At 36.0% G+C, this 19,555-nt stretch overlaps 2 protein-coding genes across 2 annotated transcripts; one reads left to right on the top strand and one right to left on the bottom strand.

Moving 5' to 3' along the window:
- The first annotated feature begins 34 nt into the window (after positions 1-34).
- LOC126770882 (coiled-coil domain-containing protein 40) lies at positions 35-14,243 on the top strand. Its single transcript, XM_050490491.1, has 19 exons — positions 35-190; positions 1,037-1,149; positions 1,482-1,620; positions 2,075-2,161; positions 2,889-3,021; positions 3,297-3,454; positions 3,938-4,051; positions 4,651-4,781; positions 4,941-5,083; positions 5,598-5,698; positions 5,979-6,161; positions 6,568-6,813; positions 6,983-7,151; positions 11,564-11,772; positions 12,045-12,164; positions 12,255-12,350; positions 12,418-12,618; positions 12,952-13,110; positions 13,911-14,243. Exons 1-19 carry the CDS (start codon positions 35-37, stop codon positions 14,241-14,243), a joined length of 2,991 nt encoding a protein of 996 aa, XP_050346448.1.
- A 237-nt stretch (positions 14,244-14,480) lies between these two features.
- On the bottom strand, positions 14,481-19,353 carry LOC126770710 (zinc finger protein 83-like). The gene is made up of 7 exons (XM_050490230.1): positions 19,158-19,353; positions 18,734-19,076; positions 18,231-18,494; positions 17,440-17,638; positions 17,086-17,175; positions 16,040-16,186; positions 14,481-14,969 (listed from the first exon to the last, which is right to left on the bottom strand). The coding sequence occupies exons 1-7, from the start codon at positions 19,278-19,280 to the stop codon at positions 14,828-14,830; spliced, it is 1,308 nt and encodes a 435-aa protein (XP_050346187.1). The 5' UTR covers positions 19,281-19,353; the 3' UTR covers positions 14,481-14,827.
- Between the last annotated feature and the right edge of the window lie 202 nt (positions 19,354-19,555).

Genomic DNA, 19,555 nt, shown 5'->3' with positions numbered 1-19,555 from the left:
GATATATTGTATTTTGTAGTTATTTTATTTAATAATGTCGGATCCTGAATCGTGTCCATGCGTCGAAGACAGTGAGCCAATAATAGAACTCTTGATTCCAGATTGCACGTGCCCAAGAGATGATCATGATATCGTGATACACAATGAAACGTGTTTACTTTATAAAAATGAGGAAATGATTTACCCAAAAGTATGAAATTGATTAGTTTTTATAAAAACTCTAATTTTATTCATTAACTTATTAGGTTTCTCGCTGTCAAGATGATAAACCCAACCACCGCTTTGCTTTAGCGGAAATTACCGATGTAGTTAATAAATCTGTCATATGCAAATAGGATTGAGCGGGCCACATAGATTACACGGTACACAGTTTGACGGTACCCACTCCGTGTCTTCGAGGGGCGTCACCGCTTGCGCATGTTACCGTTATGCCTCGAAGATCTTACTCAGCAGTGAGAAAAGATAAAAAAAAATCTAACGGCCTCTTATAAGGATGTGTTTGTTTAAGTACTAGAATGAGGAGAAAAATTATGAATAACATATTAATAAGTGCATTTGCACTTATAAAATTGGGCTTTTACCGTCAGATTTCAAGGTATCTAATCGCTTCTGAATTAGGAGCTTCACATTTACTTACAGTAACAGTAACAGCCTGTTAATGTCCCACTGCTGGGCTAAGGCCTCCTCTCCCTTTTGAGGAGAAGGTTTGGAGCTTATTCCACCACGCTGCACCAATGCGGGTTGGTAGAATACACATGTGGCATAATTTCAATGAAATTAGACACATGCAGGTTTCCTCACGATGTTTTCCTTCACCGTAGCAAGCACGAGATGAATTATAAACACGAATTAAGCACATGAAAATTCAGTGGTGCTTGCCCGGGTTTGAACCCACGATCATCGGTTAAGATTCACGCGTTCTAACCACTAGGCCATCTCGGCTTTTTTACTTCGCACGCATTTATTTTCAGTTTAAGTGTAATTTCGCTACAAACGGAGAAATTGGTTATAGACTGTTTTTATTTTTATATTCTAGCCGGATTCATGTGTGTGTGTCAGCCCTTCAGAAGATCAAGCGATCTGCAAATGTTGCTCCTGTCCCCACGATCAATGCAAATGCGGTGTTATTGGGAAAGATGCTTTTAACGAGTGAGTATTTAAATATAACGCGAACGCGTTATGAAAAATAAATAATGCAAATGTTTGTTCATATAGTTTATAAAACATAAATAAGTATTGATTAACTAGGTATATATGTATGATATCATATTCTTTAATTAATGTACTTAATGTGAAAGCTTTTTGAAATTGGATTTTTGTAAACCGTATCAATGCATTTATTTTATAAATTTATAGAAAAAATATGTTTAAATGATTTTATGTTGTTGATAAAAAAAATATCACAACAACGTAATTTTTTTTAATTTGTTTTTTATGTAATTGATATGCTTATTTAATAATATTTCTTTTATGATAATAAGATGGCGTAGTAAGCGCGAAATTGGTGCAATGCCCGCAGTCCTAGAATCTACTCATCCTTTGATGAAACGCTTTCAAGATACGTTAAAAAGGTTTCTAGAGAAGGAGAATACTATTGCCGAAGCGGAGATTACTAGATTGGTATTCAGATTTATGTATAACTTTTGGTTTCATTGTTACGAACCGTTTTGTTTGTGTTGCACTTTATTATGCAGGTTGGCTACTTTAACAGTTATAGCTACTGGAGACTCTCTTCATAGACTAGTGCATTAATTTTAGGAATGTTTCGAGAAAATTAACAGATTTTGATAGAACAATAAATTGACGAGCAAGAGACATGGCTAATTACTTATAATGTTTTTTTTTTTGTTTTTAATTTCAATCATTTTTATTTTGTTTAGTGTGGAGATGTATTAAGACTTAATAATCATTAATCACATGAATTAGATACTAGCAACTATAAAAGTCACCTAAGATTAATTGCATTAATTTTATATTAATATTTCATTATTTTCTCGCGAATTATTTCTGAGATTGACTATATTTGTGCGCGATTTTCAAAAAGAATTCCATTAATTTTTTTACTTATTTTTAGCGTGATGAGCTCAAAATAAGCAAGCAATCATACGAAAAAGATTTAGAAGAAATATATCGAAGTGATCATGACACAAATGCGCAAAGGGTGAGATCAAGTTTATTTTAAATGAATTTAAGCAATAAATAGTAACTATAATAAAACGCGTTTTTTTATCGCAGTCTAGTATCTTCTTGATACGTTTAAAATATACGACGAGTTGTTATGAATACGAACCAAATTGGACAAAGCTTAGTCGTACAATAACTTATAGTAACTTAATCATATCAAATGTTATTTATTTATATGGTACATTATCGAATTCATACTCGTATTTTTCCAACATTAAAGTTGTACGGATAAATCAAATTGGAGACGTTTTTGCGTGTGTAATAGTGACACACAGTGATTTAATATGGAATACACCTGTTTGTGGCTACCACTTGAATCTTATTCTCGCATAAGTAGCTTTAGAAGTGTCAGTCTAACTAGTTTGTTAGCCATATCAATTAGTTCATAATAAAATATCCCCATATATTTTAGTATATTATGATATCAGAAAATATACGTCGCAAAAAAGTTGCACTACTATAAACGCAAAGACATCTTCAAGTTGATTTGGCTTTATCATGTTTTGTATTAACTGTGTTGAATTAACAATCGTTACTGCACATCAGTAACCATTGGTTAATTTGGATTTTAAGTTACAAGTGGCGATCCATTAAAGTCGTTCCAATACGTCAAATATATGAGACTTCGAAACTTTTGAAATGTTTTTGAATATTAACTGGGATTAAATATAAGTCAACACGTAATAATAAATAAAAATTAATAGATATTGATTGAAGAATATGAAAGTACATTAGCGGAACGTACATCGGAGCGTCAGGCGGCTGAAGAGCGCGCTCGTGAGTCCAATGAGAAGTATAAGCGCGCGAAAGAAAAGTTAGAAGAGAATATTCAAGCCGGTACTAGCTTTCATTAAATAATCTACCACCAAATAAATATCGTTAATAATATAAGTTTGAAAGGCAAGTGAGTAAGTATAATTACAGACACAACACAAGTGACGTTCTCGTAACATCTTAGATTCAACGATTATATATACTTTTTTATGAGCGAATATCTTTTATCATCAGGTGACCCATTTCCTGGTCTGAAGAAAAAGTATATTTAAAAAAAATATCTTCATTTCTTAACTAAAAAACTCATGTATACAATCGGTGTTGCTGCTCTGATTCAGAACGCGAAGCTACAGAGGAGCTGGAGGCATTGACGACGCTCTGTCGGCAGTTGGAGACGTGGCGTGAAGAGACAGAGTCGGAGCTTGCCGTCAGCCAGCGCGTCTCCGACAAGATGAGGGTCGAGAGGAAGACGCTCGCTGATGAAAAGCGACAGCTTGTAAGTTATAGAATTTCCTTAAATAAATTTAAATAATGTATTATTAATTGCATTTATAGACTAGCCAAATGTGCTGAAACTGTTATATTGCATAAGAATGGCCGCTTGATGATGCACTCTATTCCCTCGCTTTCATAATCCGATGGGATTATCCAACATGAATGGAAAGAGTTCAAGCGCAGGGCCGACACCAGACACCTGGAACTACACACTACTTAGAATTTCCCCGGAGTTTGAGCTCAGGACCTTGGGATCATCGGCTTTATAAGTTAGCTGCTAGATCAGCGAAGCAGTCATTTAGATATAAATATACTTATTGTTTGCTGAGGTTTAACTGGCACCTACTTTTAAAAATAAAGATATTTACAATATTTACTGTACGAATATGTAAGTAATAAAAAAAAAAGTTTTAATTTCTAAAGATTTAGTAATAAAAATCGAAGTATATTTTCATATGTTAATATATAATTCCTTAAAATACAGGATATGATCATCTATAGCCTCAGCAATGAAGTTTGGAAACTAGAGTCGAAATTGGAAATGTTCCAGAAGCAACTAGAAATAAAAAATGTTGAAATGGAAAAAGTCAACGATAAGGTAAGTATATATTTACCTATTATATGTATAATACATTACTGTAGCAATCACCTTTTGTTGTTGTAGATATCGGCGTATAAACATTTAAAGAGACAGTGCAATGCAATACTCATGTAGAGTATTATTTGATTTTATTAGTTAAGTCAAAAGTCCCACTGTCGGGCAAAGGCCTTCTCTACTTTTGAGCTTATTCCACCCCTTTGCTTTAATGCGGGTTGGTTTCTCTTCAGGAACATGCAGGTTCCCTAATCATGTTTCAGGATCCTTTTCCTACATCACCGAACACTTAGTTTAGTTAATATATTAATAATATATTTATATTGTTTTATTTTGTTTGTATTTTAATATTTCACGGTTCGCTCATCCGATTTAGTTGAAACATTGTAGAGTTATTGCTGGCAATTATTCTACATCTACGTACAACAGTGCGCGCGAGTTATATAAGATATTTCTTTAGAACAAAATTAAAAGGCATTATCAACGTATACCACGCAGTAGCATTATGATCATTTAATAAGAAAATTGATTAAAAATATAATTATCTAAATAAATTCGGTTCTTAAATTTGCTAAGGCGTAATTTAACCCTACTTTGTCCAGGTAACAGCGTATGCAGCCGAATTAGAAGATTTGGAACTAGAAAAAAGACGTCTCGTCAGCCTATGGAACTCTGTGCTGATCAACATACAACAGAGGGACAAGGTTTATGATGCTGTTCGAGACGACTACAGGTAAAATTGAAAGAGAAATAATCTCTTCAAATTTCGATAATGATGATATCATTTTATCTTTCAATATATATAGTATTTTATCGAAAAATCGTTCGTATCGTTTGGGTTTATTGTCCTGTTTTATTTAGTTGAGTAAAATGTAATGTTACTATTGGACAGGGCGTTGCAAGAAAACTATCACACATTACTCAATAATTTGGAGATCACTAAGAAGGTGGTTATGGAGGAGATGAACAAAGGAAAGGAAATCTCGATGAATAAAGACAAATTAACATATGATATCAATAGTGCAACTAAAATTTGTAAGTTGATCATTTAAAAAACAATAAAGAATGAGATAATCCTTAAAAAAATGAAATAAATTAGTCATATTTCTTCACGATTGCTGTGATGTGTTTTCCGAATATACATATATATATAAATATATATACCATATCTGTGTTTTATGGTCCGTGTTAGCTTGAGGTGGGGGCGTATGTTTAAATTCGGATCGAAAAAGTATTACGAATTTCACATAGGAGCAAACCTTAACTTTTATATTTAGTACCTAACATTAAAACTAAAAAATAATGCGCTGTACATACAAATCATGATTACGTAGAATGGGGGTAATAATGCTAGCAGTAGCAGTTCCAATCAATCGTAATAATATAAAATATATTATTGCACAGATTGTGTAATAATATATGTAAAGTTTCTATAAATAAATAAATGTCTTATAAGTGAACCACAACAATAACATACGACTTTAAATAATTGCTATTATTATAACAATGTACATTTAAAACGTTCTTATCTTTGAATTCAATGTTTTAGTTAACACTGAAGACGCTAAACGTACAGCGTTGGAAACTCAAATTGCGGAGTTATCGGAAGCAATTGAAATGACAGAAAGGGACGAAGAACTAATAAAATCTGTAGGTATTATTTTAAAATAAGCAAGACACGCGTAGGTACGAATTTCAATGTTCGCGCGTATCTTGAGAAGAGGTCGTCACCCAATATTTTTTAACCATAAATGTATATTACAAAACAATATTTATAGTTCAGACAAGTTTCTTCTCGATTATATTATGACGAAAAACTATTTCAATAAAAAACTTTAAAAGTTCCGTACGAATTTATAAATATACTTATTATTTCGAATATCTTAGTATCGAATTTGAAACAATAATAATCATTTTAATTTATCCATAGGAAAACCAAACAATGAGTAACATTCTGAAAAGTATAGAAAAAGAAATCGATCGTCGGACCGAACAGAAACTGAAGTTAGAGAACGAAATTTTGACAAATCTTCAGGAATGCCTCCTCAATGACAAAGCCGTTGAGTCGATGGCTAATGGTATAAAGAAGATGAGAGAAATGTCAAGAAAACAAGTAAGATCTGATAGGATTTATTAAAAATTAATAGATTTATTTTCACCTCTACATTATTTATTGATGTATGCTATTATCACAAAATATTTAATTGTATAAAACGTGAGCTTAACACTACTGCATTCTCTACCAGACAATCTTAAGCTGTACACGAAAGTTCATTTGTCGGTATAAGCAAAATAAAAAAATAAATAAAAATTATATAAATAATAATTATATTCATATTTAACAATAACACATATTATCAAAATCTCATATGTACATAATAGTCAGTAGGTCCTACTCCTGATTCCAAGATAGATTAGACGTATTCATAGTCAGTATTATATACGTATTATATATATTAGTATTGTATTTCATATTCATTCATTAATCAAAAAAATAACAATTTAACTATAATGTTTAGGAAATATCGTTAATGTCGATGGAAAACCAACACGCGAAGATGATGCTAGATATAGAAGTGCATCGTAACCGTCAGGCCAGGAACAATATTCTAATGGAAGAGAATCTGGCGAAGGTCAAAGCAAGAGAGCAAGAGATAGACCAGCTACAGGAGGAGTATGAGCAGAAGATGCTCGTCATCACGAGGAAGCAAAGGGAGTTGGATATTGTCATTAAGAAATATAATGCACTAAAGGAAATATTTGATGTATGACAAATTTTTATTTCTGAATTCGTAACAATTTTCATTTGATACAATTTTCTGTAACTTCATTATCTAAGTTTCTCTAAGATGCTATATAATTCAATCATCGATCGAAATTACATTGCTTATAAAATTGGAAAATGTAATAGTTTAACGAAATAAACCTCTACAGATGAAATCGCCTCAAGAGCGTCGTATCGAAGAACTGGAACAGCAGATCAAGGGCCTGCGCGAGCGCACTGAGAGCATGCAGTGCGAGTGGTTACGGCTTCAGGGTCACGTGGTCAAACTCACCTCGCACCATCAAAAAATCGTGTCGGATATAAATCTCATCAATAAACGTGAGATTTATTTTATAAATAGCAAAACCCGCTACTTTCCCAACGTGGAATTTAGTTTGTGCCTTCAAAATCTGTTCTTTTAACGTACATGTCAATTTGAATTATTCATAAGTACGTGATACAAAATATTTAATTTATTATAAGCAAGGTAGCATCGGTAAATTAAAACAAAATTTATTTGTTTTGGTAACTCACAAATTTATCTGGTGGTAGGATGCTAACATCCGCCTGGCTTGTTACCACCGTACGCATGGTGAAAAACTCGTGAAGTGGCTTGCAGCCGCGTTTCGAGGTCAGCCAGCGTACAGCCAGAGCCCGAGCGAGTATTGCCGCGATGGGTGTTGGTCCGGTTGGAGACGGCTGTTGAACCAATGCCGGGGGAAACTGTATTGACCTGCCGGTCAGGGAGACCCGAAGAAACGGCTGTTCCGCTGGCCGCCCGTGGCATAGTACAGGGGCCCGAGCGTGCCTAACCAGCTCGTGAGGCTGCCCCACCAGGCCACGCATAATCTCGGGGTGGACCGTCGTGCCGGTTGGTGACCGGTAGGTGGGGTCCCGGCGGCCACTTCCGGGGGGGTTCGGGGGCCCTTCCGTCCGGCGGGTCAGTGTATTTTTCCTTTTGGCAACCACTTGGGGAAACACGCCTCCACACTTTGCCCATCCCTATCGTGGCAATACATCGCTCGCTTCACGTCTCTTTTCCATTTAATTTCTCCCAAATGGCGCAACAAAAAAGAAATAACGGTCGTACAGCGGTGCTCACCCCCACCATACCCTCGCTGTTTGAGGTCGAGTTCTCTAACATCCGAGGACTCCACACTAACCTCAACGCTGTCCACCACCATCTCGAGACAGCACGGCCAGCAATGTTGTTTCTCACGGAGACACAAATACTCCGTCCTGCCGATACCAGCTACCTTAATTATCCCGGCTACACGCTTGAAGAATCCTTCAAAGCGAAAGCCGGAGTATGCTTGTTCGTCAGGACGGATGTTTGCTGTCACCGACTGCGCTGCTTGGAGGACCCCTCCTTCTCCATGTTGGTGGTACGTGTGGACCTGGTTCGTCAGAGCCTAGTCTACGTGTGCCTCTACAGATCCCACAATGGTGACTTGGAGACAAGCCGACTATTTGACCATCTTAGTCGGGTGGCAGATGCTGCGCAAGAGCAATTTCCTAACGCGGAATTGGTGTTTTTGGGGGACTTTAATGCTCACCACGAATCCTGGTTGAAATCCCTCAAAACTGACCATGCTGAAAGGACTGCTCATGCTTTTGCTCTCATACATGACTTGACCCAACTGGTTGATCAGCCCACCAGGATCCCAGACATTGATGGGCAAGCACCTTCTCTACTGGACCTTCTGCTGACTTCTCACCCGGTGGAATATCAGGTTGTGGTTCAGGCTCCTCTTGGCTCTTCGGATCACAGCCTTATTTCTACCAGAGTGCCACAGGCCAAGCTGCCGCCACTAGCGGTATGCAAACGTCGCGTTTGGCACTATAAGTCGGCGGATTGGGACGGTATGCGCGATTACTATGCGTCGGTCCCTTGGAAGGAACGTTGCTTCAGTGGGAATGACCCGACAGCTAGTGCCGCTGCTGTTGCTGGCGAGATCATGCTGGGAATGGAATACTACATTCCTAGCTCAGATCTCGTCAGTAGGAGTACGCGTAACCGTTGGTTCACTCGTGAATGTGCCGATGCTGTATCAGCTAAGCAGGCGGCATATCGCAAGTGGATCAACGGCCGCATTAGCGGGGCATCTAACATTGACTCACTGAAAGCAAACTATAATAAAAATTCCAAGTCCTGTAGAAAGGCATACACGAGAGCGGATGCACAGCGCATTGTACAGATTGGTCATGACCTTGTTTCGCATCCTAGGGGCTCCCGTAGCTTCTGGCGTCTGACCAAGTCTGTGCAAAACAATTTCTGCCAACCTTCGCTGCCACCGCTCAGAAATCCGGACGGATCGCTAGCTCACAGTCCGCAAGAGCAAGCTGATCTCCTGGCTAAACTCTTTGCCGACAACTCTGTGATCGATGATTGTAGTGCACTGCCACCTACAATACCTGCATGTGGCCATACGATGCCTGACATTAAAATCAGGCAACGTGATGTGCGTGCGGAGCTGCAATCACTTGATGTACGGAAAGCTAGCGGTCCCGATGGAATACCAGCCATAGTGCTGAAGAAGTGCGCAGCGGAGCTGTCTCCTGTGTTAACGCGCCTGTTCCAACTTTCTCTCTCTTCGGGAAGTGTGCCGGAGGCTTGGAGAAGAGCTAATGTGCAAGCGGTTCCCAAAAAAGGGGATCGGTCTGACCCGGCAAATTATCGGCCAATAGCTATCACCTCAGTACTTTGTAAGGTGATGGAACGGATTTTAAACAACCAACTGATCCATTACCTAGAAGATCACTGTCTAATTAATGATCGTCAGTACGGGTTTCGACCAAAACGGTCCACAGGTGATCTTCTAGCGTACGTAACACACCTCTGGGGTGAAGCTATCGACAAGCATGGAGAATCGTTGGCTGTCAGCCTCGATATCTCCAAGGCTTTCGACAGGGTCTGGCACAGAAGTCTTCTCTCCAAGCTACCGGCATATGGTCTGCCTGCTCAGCTATGCACCTGGATTGCCAGCTTCCTACACAAGCGTAGCCTTCGTGTTTTAGTAGATGGTTGCGCTTCACAATTCTATGTAGTGAATGCTGGGGTCCCCCAGGGATCTGTGCTATCTCCCACACTCTTTCTTTTGCATATCAATGATATGCTCTCCCTTGGGAACATACATTGCTATGCAGACGATAGTACAGTGCATGGTGGATACCACGGACGCGCAGTGGCTGGGCGGGCGGAAACTGAGGAGAGGCGGGAGAATCTTGTCATTGAACTCGATAGGACGTTAGAGCTCATCGCCAAATGGGGCTCTGATAATCTTGTTGAGTTTAATGCCAAGAAAACACAGTTATGCGCTCTCACGGCGAAAAAGTCAACATTTTCCCCTCTTCCCTCCCTCTGTGGTACTCCGCTGGTGATGCAAAGCAAAATCGCCATGCTGGGGATTGACGTTCGCTGCGACCTTAGTCCAAGGGATTACATCGAGGCTGTTATAAAAACAGCTTCACGGAAACTCGGAGTTCTGAACAAGGTGCGGCGCTTTTTCACGCCACAACAACTGTGCCTGCTGTACAAAACACAGGTACGGTCTTGCGTGGAATATTGCTCGCACCTTTGGGATGGCTCCGCTAAGTACCTACTTGAGGCCTTGGACCGGTTGCAGCGACGTGCCGTACGCATTATTGGCGACGTAAAGGTCACAAACACCCTTGAACCTTTACAATTGCGTCGTGAGATAGCAGCACTGAGCGCTTTCTATCGACTGTATCACGGCGAGTGCTCTGAGGAATTATTCTCTCTAATTCCTGCTTCCCCCTTCCTTCTTAAGTCCACGCGAGCTGGTTCTCGATGTCACCGCCTAACTGTGACATCAATTCCATCGCGAACAAAGAAATTTGGCAACTCCTTTCTTTGTCGCACTTCCAAAAAATGGAATTTCTTACCAGCTCACGTATTCCCCTCCTCTTACAACCCGGGTTCCTTCAAACGAGGCGTGAAGAGGCATCTTGCGGGCCGGCAAGGCGAAGGCGGCTAGTGCAGAACGTTTTTCCCGTCTGTACTGGCCGTCGTCGCGTTTGGACTCTACTACCACTTACCATCAGGTGGAGTAGAGTCATTTGCCCTCCCGGCGATATATAAAAAAAAAAAAGAAAGCCATATTAATGAAAGTTTATATTAAATACCGTCCTATTGCTTGTTTTGTTGTTTTCACGTGATAATTTAAGGTAATTAGAACAAAGGGATCGATTGAAAAGTTGATGATGACTTCAAACGGCTTTATTATTTATTATTATATATCTTATTTCTAACGGGAATATATTATGTCCCTTCGTCAATACACTGTATTTTTTTTCGTAACAGCCTGTGAATTTCGCACTGCTGGGCTTTTTTTCCTTTTTGATGAGAAGGTTTGGAGCTTATTCCACCACGCTGCTCCAATGAGGGTTGGTGGAATACACATGTAGCAGAATTTCCGTGAAATTAGACACATGCAGGTTTCCTCACGATATTTTCCTTCACTGTCAAGCACAAGATGAATTATAATCACAAATTAAGGACATGAAAATTCAGTGGTGCTTGCCCGGGTTTGAACCCACGATCATCGGTTAAGATTCACGCGTTCTTACCATTGGGCCATCTCGGCTGTTACACTGTAAAATAAGAATTTTTTTTAGTGTCAAGGTACTCACGAGAATTGATGTGAGCTGATGTACCGATCTTACGCACACATTAACGCACTTAATAATAATAACAAAACGTCATCTGTAAGATGTAACAATCACTACAGAGATCCAAATCTGCGAGCAGAAGACTATGCGTATCCAGGCGGAGTCGGAGCGCGTGTTGTCGGAGCGTGGGCGCGTGGAGCGCACACTGCGCGACCTGCGCGGACAACTCGAGGTGCTTGAGCGCACGCGCAAGGACGCCGCAGATAGGAACAACATTGCGCAGAAGACTAACCTTGCTATTACACATGAATATGCAGCTAGTCTAAAGGTAGGGTACTTATTTTGATATATAGCAGGAAGACATTTAAATTTCAAAGCACTTCAACCCAAAAATGATAAAAAACCCCAATTAACCTTTTCAAGAAAATTTATTATATCTGTAAATCTGCCACATACATGTTAAACTAGACTAAAAATTAAAATATGAGACCGCGGTGAGATTTCATAATCTTGTCACCATTCGGCGCGAGTAAAAAATGTTACATATATATAATAAAATCATTAGATAGATGTTTACTTATCATCAAGTGTATTTTGTAGGATGCCGAAACAGAAATAATCCAGATGGAGGAAGATATTGAAGCGTTTGAAAAAGAAAAAATAAATCTCACCCAAGACTTGGACCGTGTTCAGAGAGAAGCGCTTATTTGGCAAAGAAAGGTACGATAGATTTGTATTTTATTTAGTGCGATAGAATAATAAATACGAAACAAAATTATAAGTAAACATTTTCATTTTACACTTTTTCAGGGTATGTTAGCCGTTGACCTTAAACGAAATATACAAAACGCAAAATCCGCTGCTGGCGAGATAGGTCAGATGAGAGCTGAAATTCACAGAATGGAGGTAAAAACTATAAATATACAAATAATATGAGATTAATGACGAGATACTAAATTAAAAAAAATCAAAGGTTCGTCGTGAACAACTTCGCAAGACTGGTGAAAAGTTAGGAGAAGATTTAGCACTCTACGTAACGCGCAGAGAAACAGCCTTGGAAAAGAATCGAGCTGCAGCAGCTGTGGAGAAGGCACACGGCACCAACCAAACCTCACAATCAAACTATTATCATAAATTGAGACTGGCTAAGGCTGACGTAGCGAGAGTTACTAAGGTAGAAAGTTAAATAACTTGGTTATGTTAATGAAATATTGAGATTTTGTTTTAATAAAAGATTATTTATTTAGGCAAAAACACTGCTATAGTTTTATAACTTATACTTAAATTATAATATTATCGTTTTCATAAACTAATAAAACTTTTAAATACTAAATAACAATTGAAACGTGTGATATATTTATTTTATTAATTTATTTAGTTTAATTAACTAAAATGACTCAATTCCAAAATTCAGATTTTGTAAGTTAATAATAATATGTTATAGTAACTTCATGATGTGATTGGTAACATTGAAAATAAATGATATTTTAACTTGATATTTGACTAGGATCTAAGCGAGGGTAAATCTCAGATGGAACAGTTGCTTAAGGAACAGGAACGAGTGGAGCGCGAAGTTGCTCAGACGAGCGCAGCGAATGCGCAGCTCGAGGAACGCATCGCGACGTTAATCCAGGAGAGCCGCGACGCAGACAAACAGAAACAGTGGGTATGTACTTTCTTTTAACTGAACGTGAGTAACAATTCAGAGACTACCAACCACGCCAACCGGCTCGTCAAACGAGCCGGTTGGCGTGGTTGGTAGATACTTGCCTTTCACGTCGAAGGTTGTGGGTTCGATTCCCACCCAGGACAGACATTTGTGTGCATGAACATGTCTGTTTGTCCTGAGTCTGGGTGTAATTATCTATATAAGTATGTATTTACAAAAGAAAAGTAGTATATGTAGTATATCAGTCGTCTGGTTTCCATAGCACAAGCTTTGTACAAGATTAATTTGGGATCAGATGGCCGTGTGTGAAAAATGTCCCAGGATATAAAAAAAAAAAAAATTCAGACTATATTTGAAAATATTAATTTTCGCTTAAAATTTTTACTTAACTTTTTGCTTGATAATTTTTATTAAAGATCTGGGACTTTTTGTATTTTAGTATTTTGTTGACTAGTATATTCCTTGAGATGTTTGAGTGTATATATTAGACGTAAGGATTACATGAGCAATGAATATTTTGAATGTCTTAAACTAATTGTATAACGGTTCTCTTTAAAGACAAAGGATCAATTTTTAATGTAAATCAGATGTTATTTAAGTCATTTAAATATTCGCCAGCGTCTAATAATTAGTAAAAAAAAATACCTTATATAATAACAAAAATTGAAAACATTCCAATCTTATTCGAACATAGTAATAAACTTTTTATAATAATTTTGTTTTTCATCAGTATAATTTTCCCGGTGATAAGTTTGAATTAATTAAAGTCTTGAAAATAGCTCTTGATTTTATTGCAGCTATTAGAACGTTTGGTTCGCAGTCAACGCCTGGGCAGTGAATTGGCAACGGCTATAAAGCGTCAGTCTGTACGAGTTAAAAAGCCAAAATCTGTCGTCCTATCAGAGTACAATCAAGCTCTCGCTCTCAACGAACGCCTCACCAGCATCGTTACAACTTTAGCAAACGAGTACCCACACCTGAGCGATAAGTTGGAAGTAATAAACAACACTCTGAACATCCACTCCCCAGACGGGTCTCCGAGATTCGTCGAGGATGATTGTGTATGCGCCGAGATAAAAGATGATCCAGACAACATACCAGAGAAACTAGACAAGTCAGACGAGTGTTAAAATGTCCTTGTAATATTTATAATTCCTTCAATAAAACACATATAAACATTATATTTATTTAAACTTAATACAATATATAATTTATTTCATATTTTTACTTTAATAAACCTATACATTTTATCAACGAAACATTAAATTCATAAAACCAACATCAATTCTATATAATTTATGTTATTCAACTTCAATCGACTGAAATATCATTATCTATAGGAAACATAAATAAATATTTCTGCCAAATTCTTTTGCGTTCTTTTCTAAAGGCCTTTTAGCAAGTATCATATTTTAACCGTTGATAGATTTTTTTACAATCACACTGTATAATGACTTCAAGAACAAATTCTCCTGCAATGTTGCCATGTTTCGTAATCAGTCGATTATAATTATGTATTGTATTTATATTAAAAGAATATATTCTGAGTGTGAATTAACAATAAATAACGGGTATAATTGAATAAAAGTTTTGACTCTGACGTTAAATGTTTTTAAACCAACTTGAAAGAAAGGTTATTTTGTTAATATATTCAAATTTAGGGTCAATTTAATTGTTAGTCATAATATTGAGAGCTCTTTGTAGTTCGTAGAGGTCATGCCGCGGGCAGTATGTGCCGCTCGTGCGAGGTGCGCTCGTGGCGCAGGCGGTGGTCGGAGCGACCGAACAGCAGCCCGCAGTACTTGCACGAGTAACGCTTCTCTTTGGTATGACAGACCATGTGGTTCCTTAAATACCTGCAAATACGAGCGAAGCTATAATCGATATACGAAGAAATAATATTTCTAATGATATAAGTATTTTTGCATCTAATTATAAAAACAATTCATGAAAAATTATGAATTATGAAAAATTATTCTAAATCCACGTGACGCGTCTGTATAGCAATGGAAGGAAAGAGGAAGTTTATATATTTACCAATGTCCGCTAGTGTTGCCATAGAACGCCTCTAGTCATGGCAGAGATTATTGGCAGATATACAATTCATTGTTAGGAATATGTTCAATAAATAATAAACGTAATATATTAGATTATCTTATGAATTATGATAACATCTATATATTTGACAGTACGCCAAAATGCTATACGTATGTAGGTACGACTTATATGTATGTCCTTATAATGTTAAATATATATATAATCATTAACGGACATGTTCTTATTATATCCTATTCCAACCGGAGTAGGAGTAAAGGTAAACAAACCATAGATTTACAAATTGCATGCGATTTTCTAATTGTTTTGCTGTATTACGCACTACAAACAGTTCTTGATCAATTTACCTTTATTTATAATACAACACTATTCCACTTAACTAGTTATAACCAAATTAATTTAACTTTCGAAGTTCGGATTACAACTTCGCGGACATTGAATACGCAATTTTTTCGCGAATCCATAGTGAATATCATAGATTATTCAAGATCTCGACCAATGATATCGCGACAATTTATATCGATGACCAATGATATTCATGTGATTAACTTTACACTGAATTTTCATGTGCTTAATTTGTGATTATAATTCATCTCGTGCTTTACGGCGAAGGAAAACATCGTGTGGAAACCTGCATGTGTCTAATTTCTCTGAAATTCTGCCACATGTGTATCCGACCAACCATTGGAGCAGCGTGGTGGAATAAGCTTCAAACCTTCTCTTCAAAAAGAGGAGAGGAGGCCTTTAGTCCAGCAGTGGGACATTCACAGGCTGTTACGGGCCAATCATATCGGTGTCGAAGTTGTTTATTTGGGTTTACTTCTCCTGTGGTTGGAATAGGCTATAGTTACATATACATATATTTATTTACCCTGGTTTGCAAAATGTCATATCGCAAAGTTGACAGGCGAACATCTTGACGTTTGTGTGTATCAGCCTGTGGTTCTTCAGTATCGAGGTTGTAGAGAAGAACTTCCCACAGTCTGGACATTCGTACGGTCTCTCCTTGGAATGACTCCTGAAGAGAAACATGTACTGGCTATCAGTAGGGGTCCATTTAAATATCATCAATCATCACGGCCTTAGTTAAAAATATTTGTTGTTTTTTTATTGTACTGCTTTTTAATTTACTTATTAATACTTTACTTTATATAATTTAATACTTGCTAAATAACTTTTTCTTGTTAGGTTCCATGTTTCAATGTTAAAGTGGAAACTTTGTTGGTTTTATGTGAGAAGTATTTTGTTATCAAATGTTTATCTGTTATATTATGCTGTATGTTTCCCAAATAAATAAATAAATATTGCTTAACGGCTATTTATTAAAATTTTAAAGCTGTGATTTCGCTCTTTCTGACATTATTGATTTGACATTCGAAAGAAGAAGATACAAAATTGTTTAAGTAATCACCCATTACCCACAAAAAACATTAGCTTAATGTAATGCTTCGGATTTTTTTAAATTTAAATGTAGTGTGAGTGAGCGAGTGTAATTGCAGCCACATAAAATATTAGATCTCCATGTGCCAATGTCTAGTGACGGAGGTAAGCCTTTGCTATCAAGTCACTTATCAACAACCCCTGGATCAAGAGAGAATCAATATTTACTGGGTTTTTCTGATAAGAATTGGTCAATAGCAGCCCGGCGATAGAATATTCGCAGTATCTTCTGACCCCCCTCCGATAATGTCGCATTTTGGACGTACTATGAGGACGCACTCCTGCGCGCTATATCTTATGTACATACGACATACATTGTACAAGACATAAGTTTTTTTTTAAATGAGCCATAAAAATGTCGCAAACTATTATCACTGCTTATTTTACATAGAATAAAAAGACAATGATCAATTTAATTGTGTGAAACAATAAAATTATATTTTATTTTTGATTTAGAACATACATAATATACTATACCTTATGTGTATTTGCAAATGATATTTCTTAAAAAACCTCTTCGAACAAAACTGACATAAATGTGATTTTTCTTTATCATGAACTTGTCGCCTGGAAATAATAAAATAATTTATTTAGTTTTATTTTTAACTTAAACCAAAAAGTAAAGTTCAAAGTTCGTCTATTTTTATGTAACTTATATAATTGTTTTATGGAAAGATTTTTTTTTGTAAATTATTGCATCATTATGGATTTATTTATTTCAAAGAAAAATATTGTATTAATTAAAGTGTTATATCGTAATCTTTTTATACATTACTTATCTGTATGTATTTAATTAAGTTTTCAATGTATAAAATATAAATAGTTACTAACTTGTGTTGAGTCAAACCAATATTACTTCTAAAGGCTTTGTCGCACTGATCACATTCATGAGGTCTGTCCTTTGTATGGATGAGTGTATGCTGATCTCGTAATGACTTGGATAGAAATCTTCGGCCACATGGAACACATTCAAATGGTAGCAGTGCTGTTTTATGAACCACCATACGATGAGAGGATAAATTAACAACATCTGGTACATGAAACAAAATTCTAGTTGATTATTTATTAATATTTTCTATAAGCCATTCATTGGATTTGTTTATTTAAGTAGATGTTTACAAGCACTTATGAATCTTCATTTTACAGGATTACATTAAATTTAAAGCGAACAACGCAATGTATAAAATTTGTAAAGTCACCTCCTTGTTAATCTTTTCTGAGTAAACAGTAGTTAGTAACAACATTTGTAATATTATTGAAAGTCAACGTTCAAATGCTAACCTATTAAGTGTAAAAAACCTACAACATTTGTTCTGAACTACTTGACCTTGTTACCTATGCTGTGCTGTGTGTAACCATTGAGTAGTAAATATGCTTATAAAAAATAAATAAAATGCTTTAATATATAATATGAGGCAGTTATATTGCGTCAATTTTTCAAAACTTGTATATTGAACCAATCATAAGGAACATTGAGGTTTTTTAATCACCTGGTACAATTTTAGAACCTTATCATGTGAGCTAACTAGCAGACTCGCAGATAGATAAAACAGTTTATATAAGATCATAAGTAATTTATATAAATAAGACATATAAATGATTACGACTTTATATCATCTCACCTTTATTACATTCATCACAGTGTTGTTTAATACCTAGATGTTTGATTTTATAATGTTTGAGACGTGAACTGCAGCTGGAAAACATCTTGTCACACGCTTTGCATTGGTATCTCTTCCTTATTAACAAAGGTTTGTGCTGGAACATGTGTTCTTTCAAGTTCCGCACAGTCTTACCACATGCTTCACACATTTGGTTTGGTTTTTCCAATTCATTTTTACGTTTTTTGCTTTTTATCTTTGTTTTTTTATTTTGCGTTAAAAGTTCTGTTATAAAAAATAATTTTGTTAAGAGATAAAATTAAAAAATTACGTGTATGAATATTTTAAATAAAGAAAAAAAATAAGCCATATTAATTCAATTACGTGCAGTAATTGCGACTAAGAACTTTTCTTGACCTTGGATGGTTAGGATTTTGTATGTCTTAAGATATGAAAAATACATACTGTTTTTTATAATTGGTGAATTCAAAAAAAAATAATTTATATTATAATATTGCAATTACCATTTTCTTTACTATCTCCTATTGAATTTTCATATTTTAATTGTTTTATAACACTAAGAAGCTCATCATCTGACTGCAGTTCCTCTAAATTATTTTCCCCTTTTACATCTAATTCTAATTTAAAAACAGTATCTTGTTGTATGTCTTCATCATTCAAAAAGTTAAGTGTTTCTTCTTTTTTAATATCGCTTATAACAAATACTTCAATCTTCTCTTTTTTCTCTTGAAGTGATCGTAGATATTCATCATTTTTTAATGCTAAAGTTTTAAACTTATAGAACGATAGTATATTCAAAAAACATGTACCACACAACTTCGATGTTAGTTTAGGCTCTGTTTGGATCTGTAACAGGACATCTAATGTTTTTAGGTAAATATTTTTAATACCAAATATTGTTTTAATTTACTTTTTAAAATTTCTCACCTGTATACCTAAGCAAAATAACATAATATCTGAATAAGTTTGAGTGTTTTCTTCCAATTGGTCAGGTAAAAGGCTTATGTCTTTTTCGACAGCGAGTGTAAGACAAATTCTGCAAACGTTCATTTTCACTGTTAGTCATATAAAATTGTTATGATTTATAAAATTGTTTTGAATCTAATATTTTTGAAAGTTATGACTTTTGCTAACTTTATATTTGTCAACTCAATAATTGTCAACGTCAGTCGTCAAGTTATGATGGAGCTATAGACTAAGCAAATACAGAAAATAAATACATTTTAAAACAATAGACCACATAGTTTCAATTAAGAATATGTTGATGAAAAAATTAACTAGATTAGTTAAATAACACATTAAATTATACAGTCTTAATTGATTTA

The sequence above is a fragment of the Nymphalis io genome, chromosome 9 (assembly GCF_905147045.1).
Source record: "Nymphalis io chromosome 9, ilAglIoxx1.1, whole genome shotgun sequence".
NCBI classification, from domain to species: Eukaryota; Metazoa; Arthropoda; class Insecta; order Lepidoptera; family Nymphalidae; genus Nymphalis; species Nymphalis io.
Note: the sequence above shows the minus strand (reverse complement) of the source record. Positions and strands in the feature narration are given on the sequence as shown.

Excerpts from the sequence above, each read along its gene's own strand:
- LOC126770882 (XM_050490491.1), top strand. The coding sequence starts at position 35 with ATGTCGGATCCTGAATCGTGTCCATGCGTCGAAGACAGTGAGCCAATA. Across the intron at positions 5,084-5,597 it reads CAATAGTGCAACTAAAATTT|TTAACACTGAAGACGCTAAA; the intron begins GTAAGTTGATCA and ends TCAATGTTTTAG. Across the intron at positions 6,162-6,567 it reads GAGAAATGTCAAGAAAACAA|GAAATATCGTTAATGTCGAT; the intron begins GTAAGATCTGAT and ends TATAATGTTTAG.
- LOC126770710 (XM_050490230.1), bottom strand. The coding sequence starts at position 19,280 with ATGAACGTTTGCAGAATTTGTCTTACACTCGCTGTCGAAAAAGACATA. Across the intron at positions 17,639-18,230 it reads CTGTGATGAATGTAATAAAG|ATGTTGTTAATTTATCCTCT; the intron begins GTGAGATGATAT and ends TTCATGTACCAG. Across the intron at positions 14,970-16,039 it reads ATGACATTTTGCAAACCAGG|GTATTTAAGGAACCACATGG; the intron begins GTAAATAAATAT and ends TCGTATTTGCAG.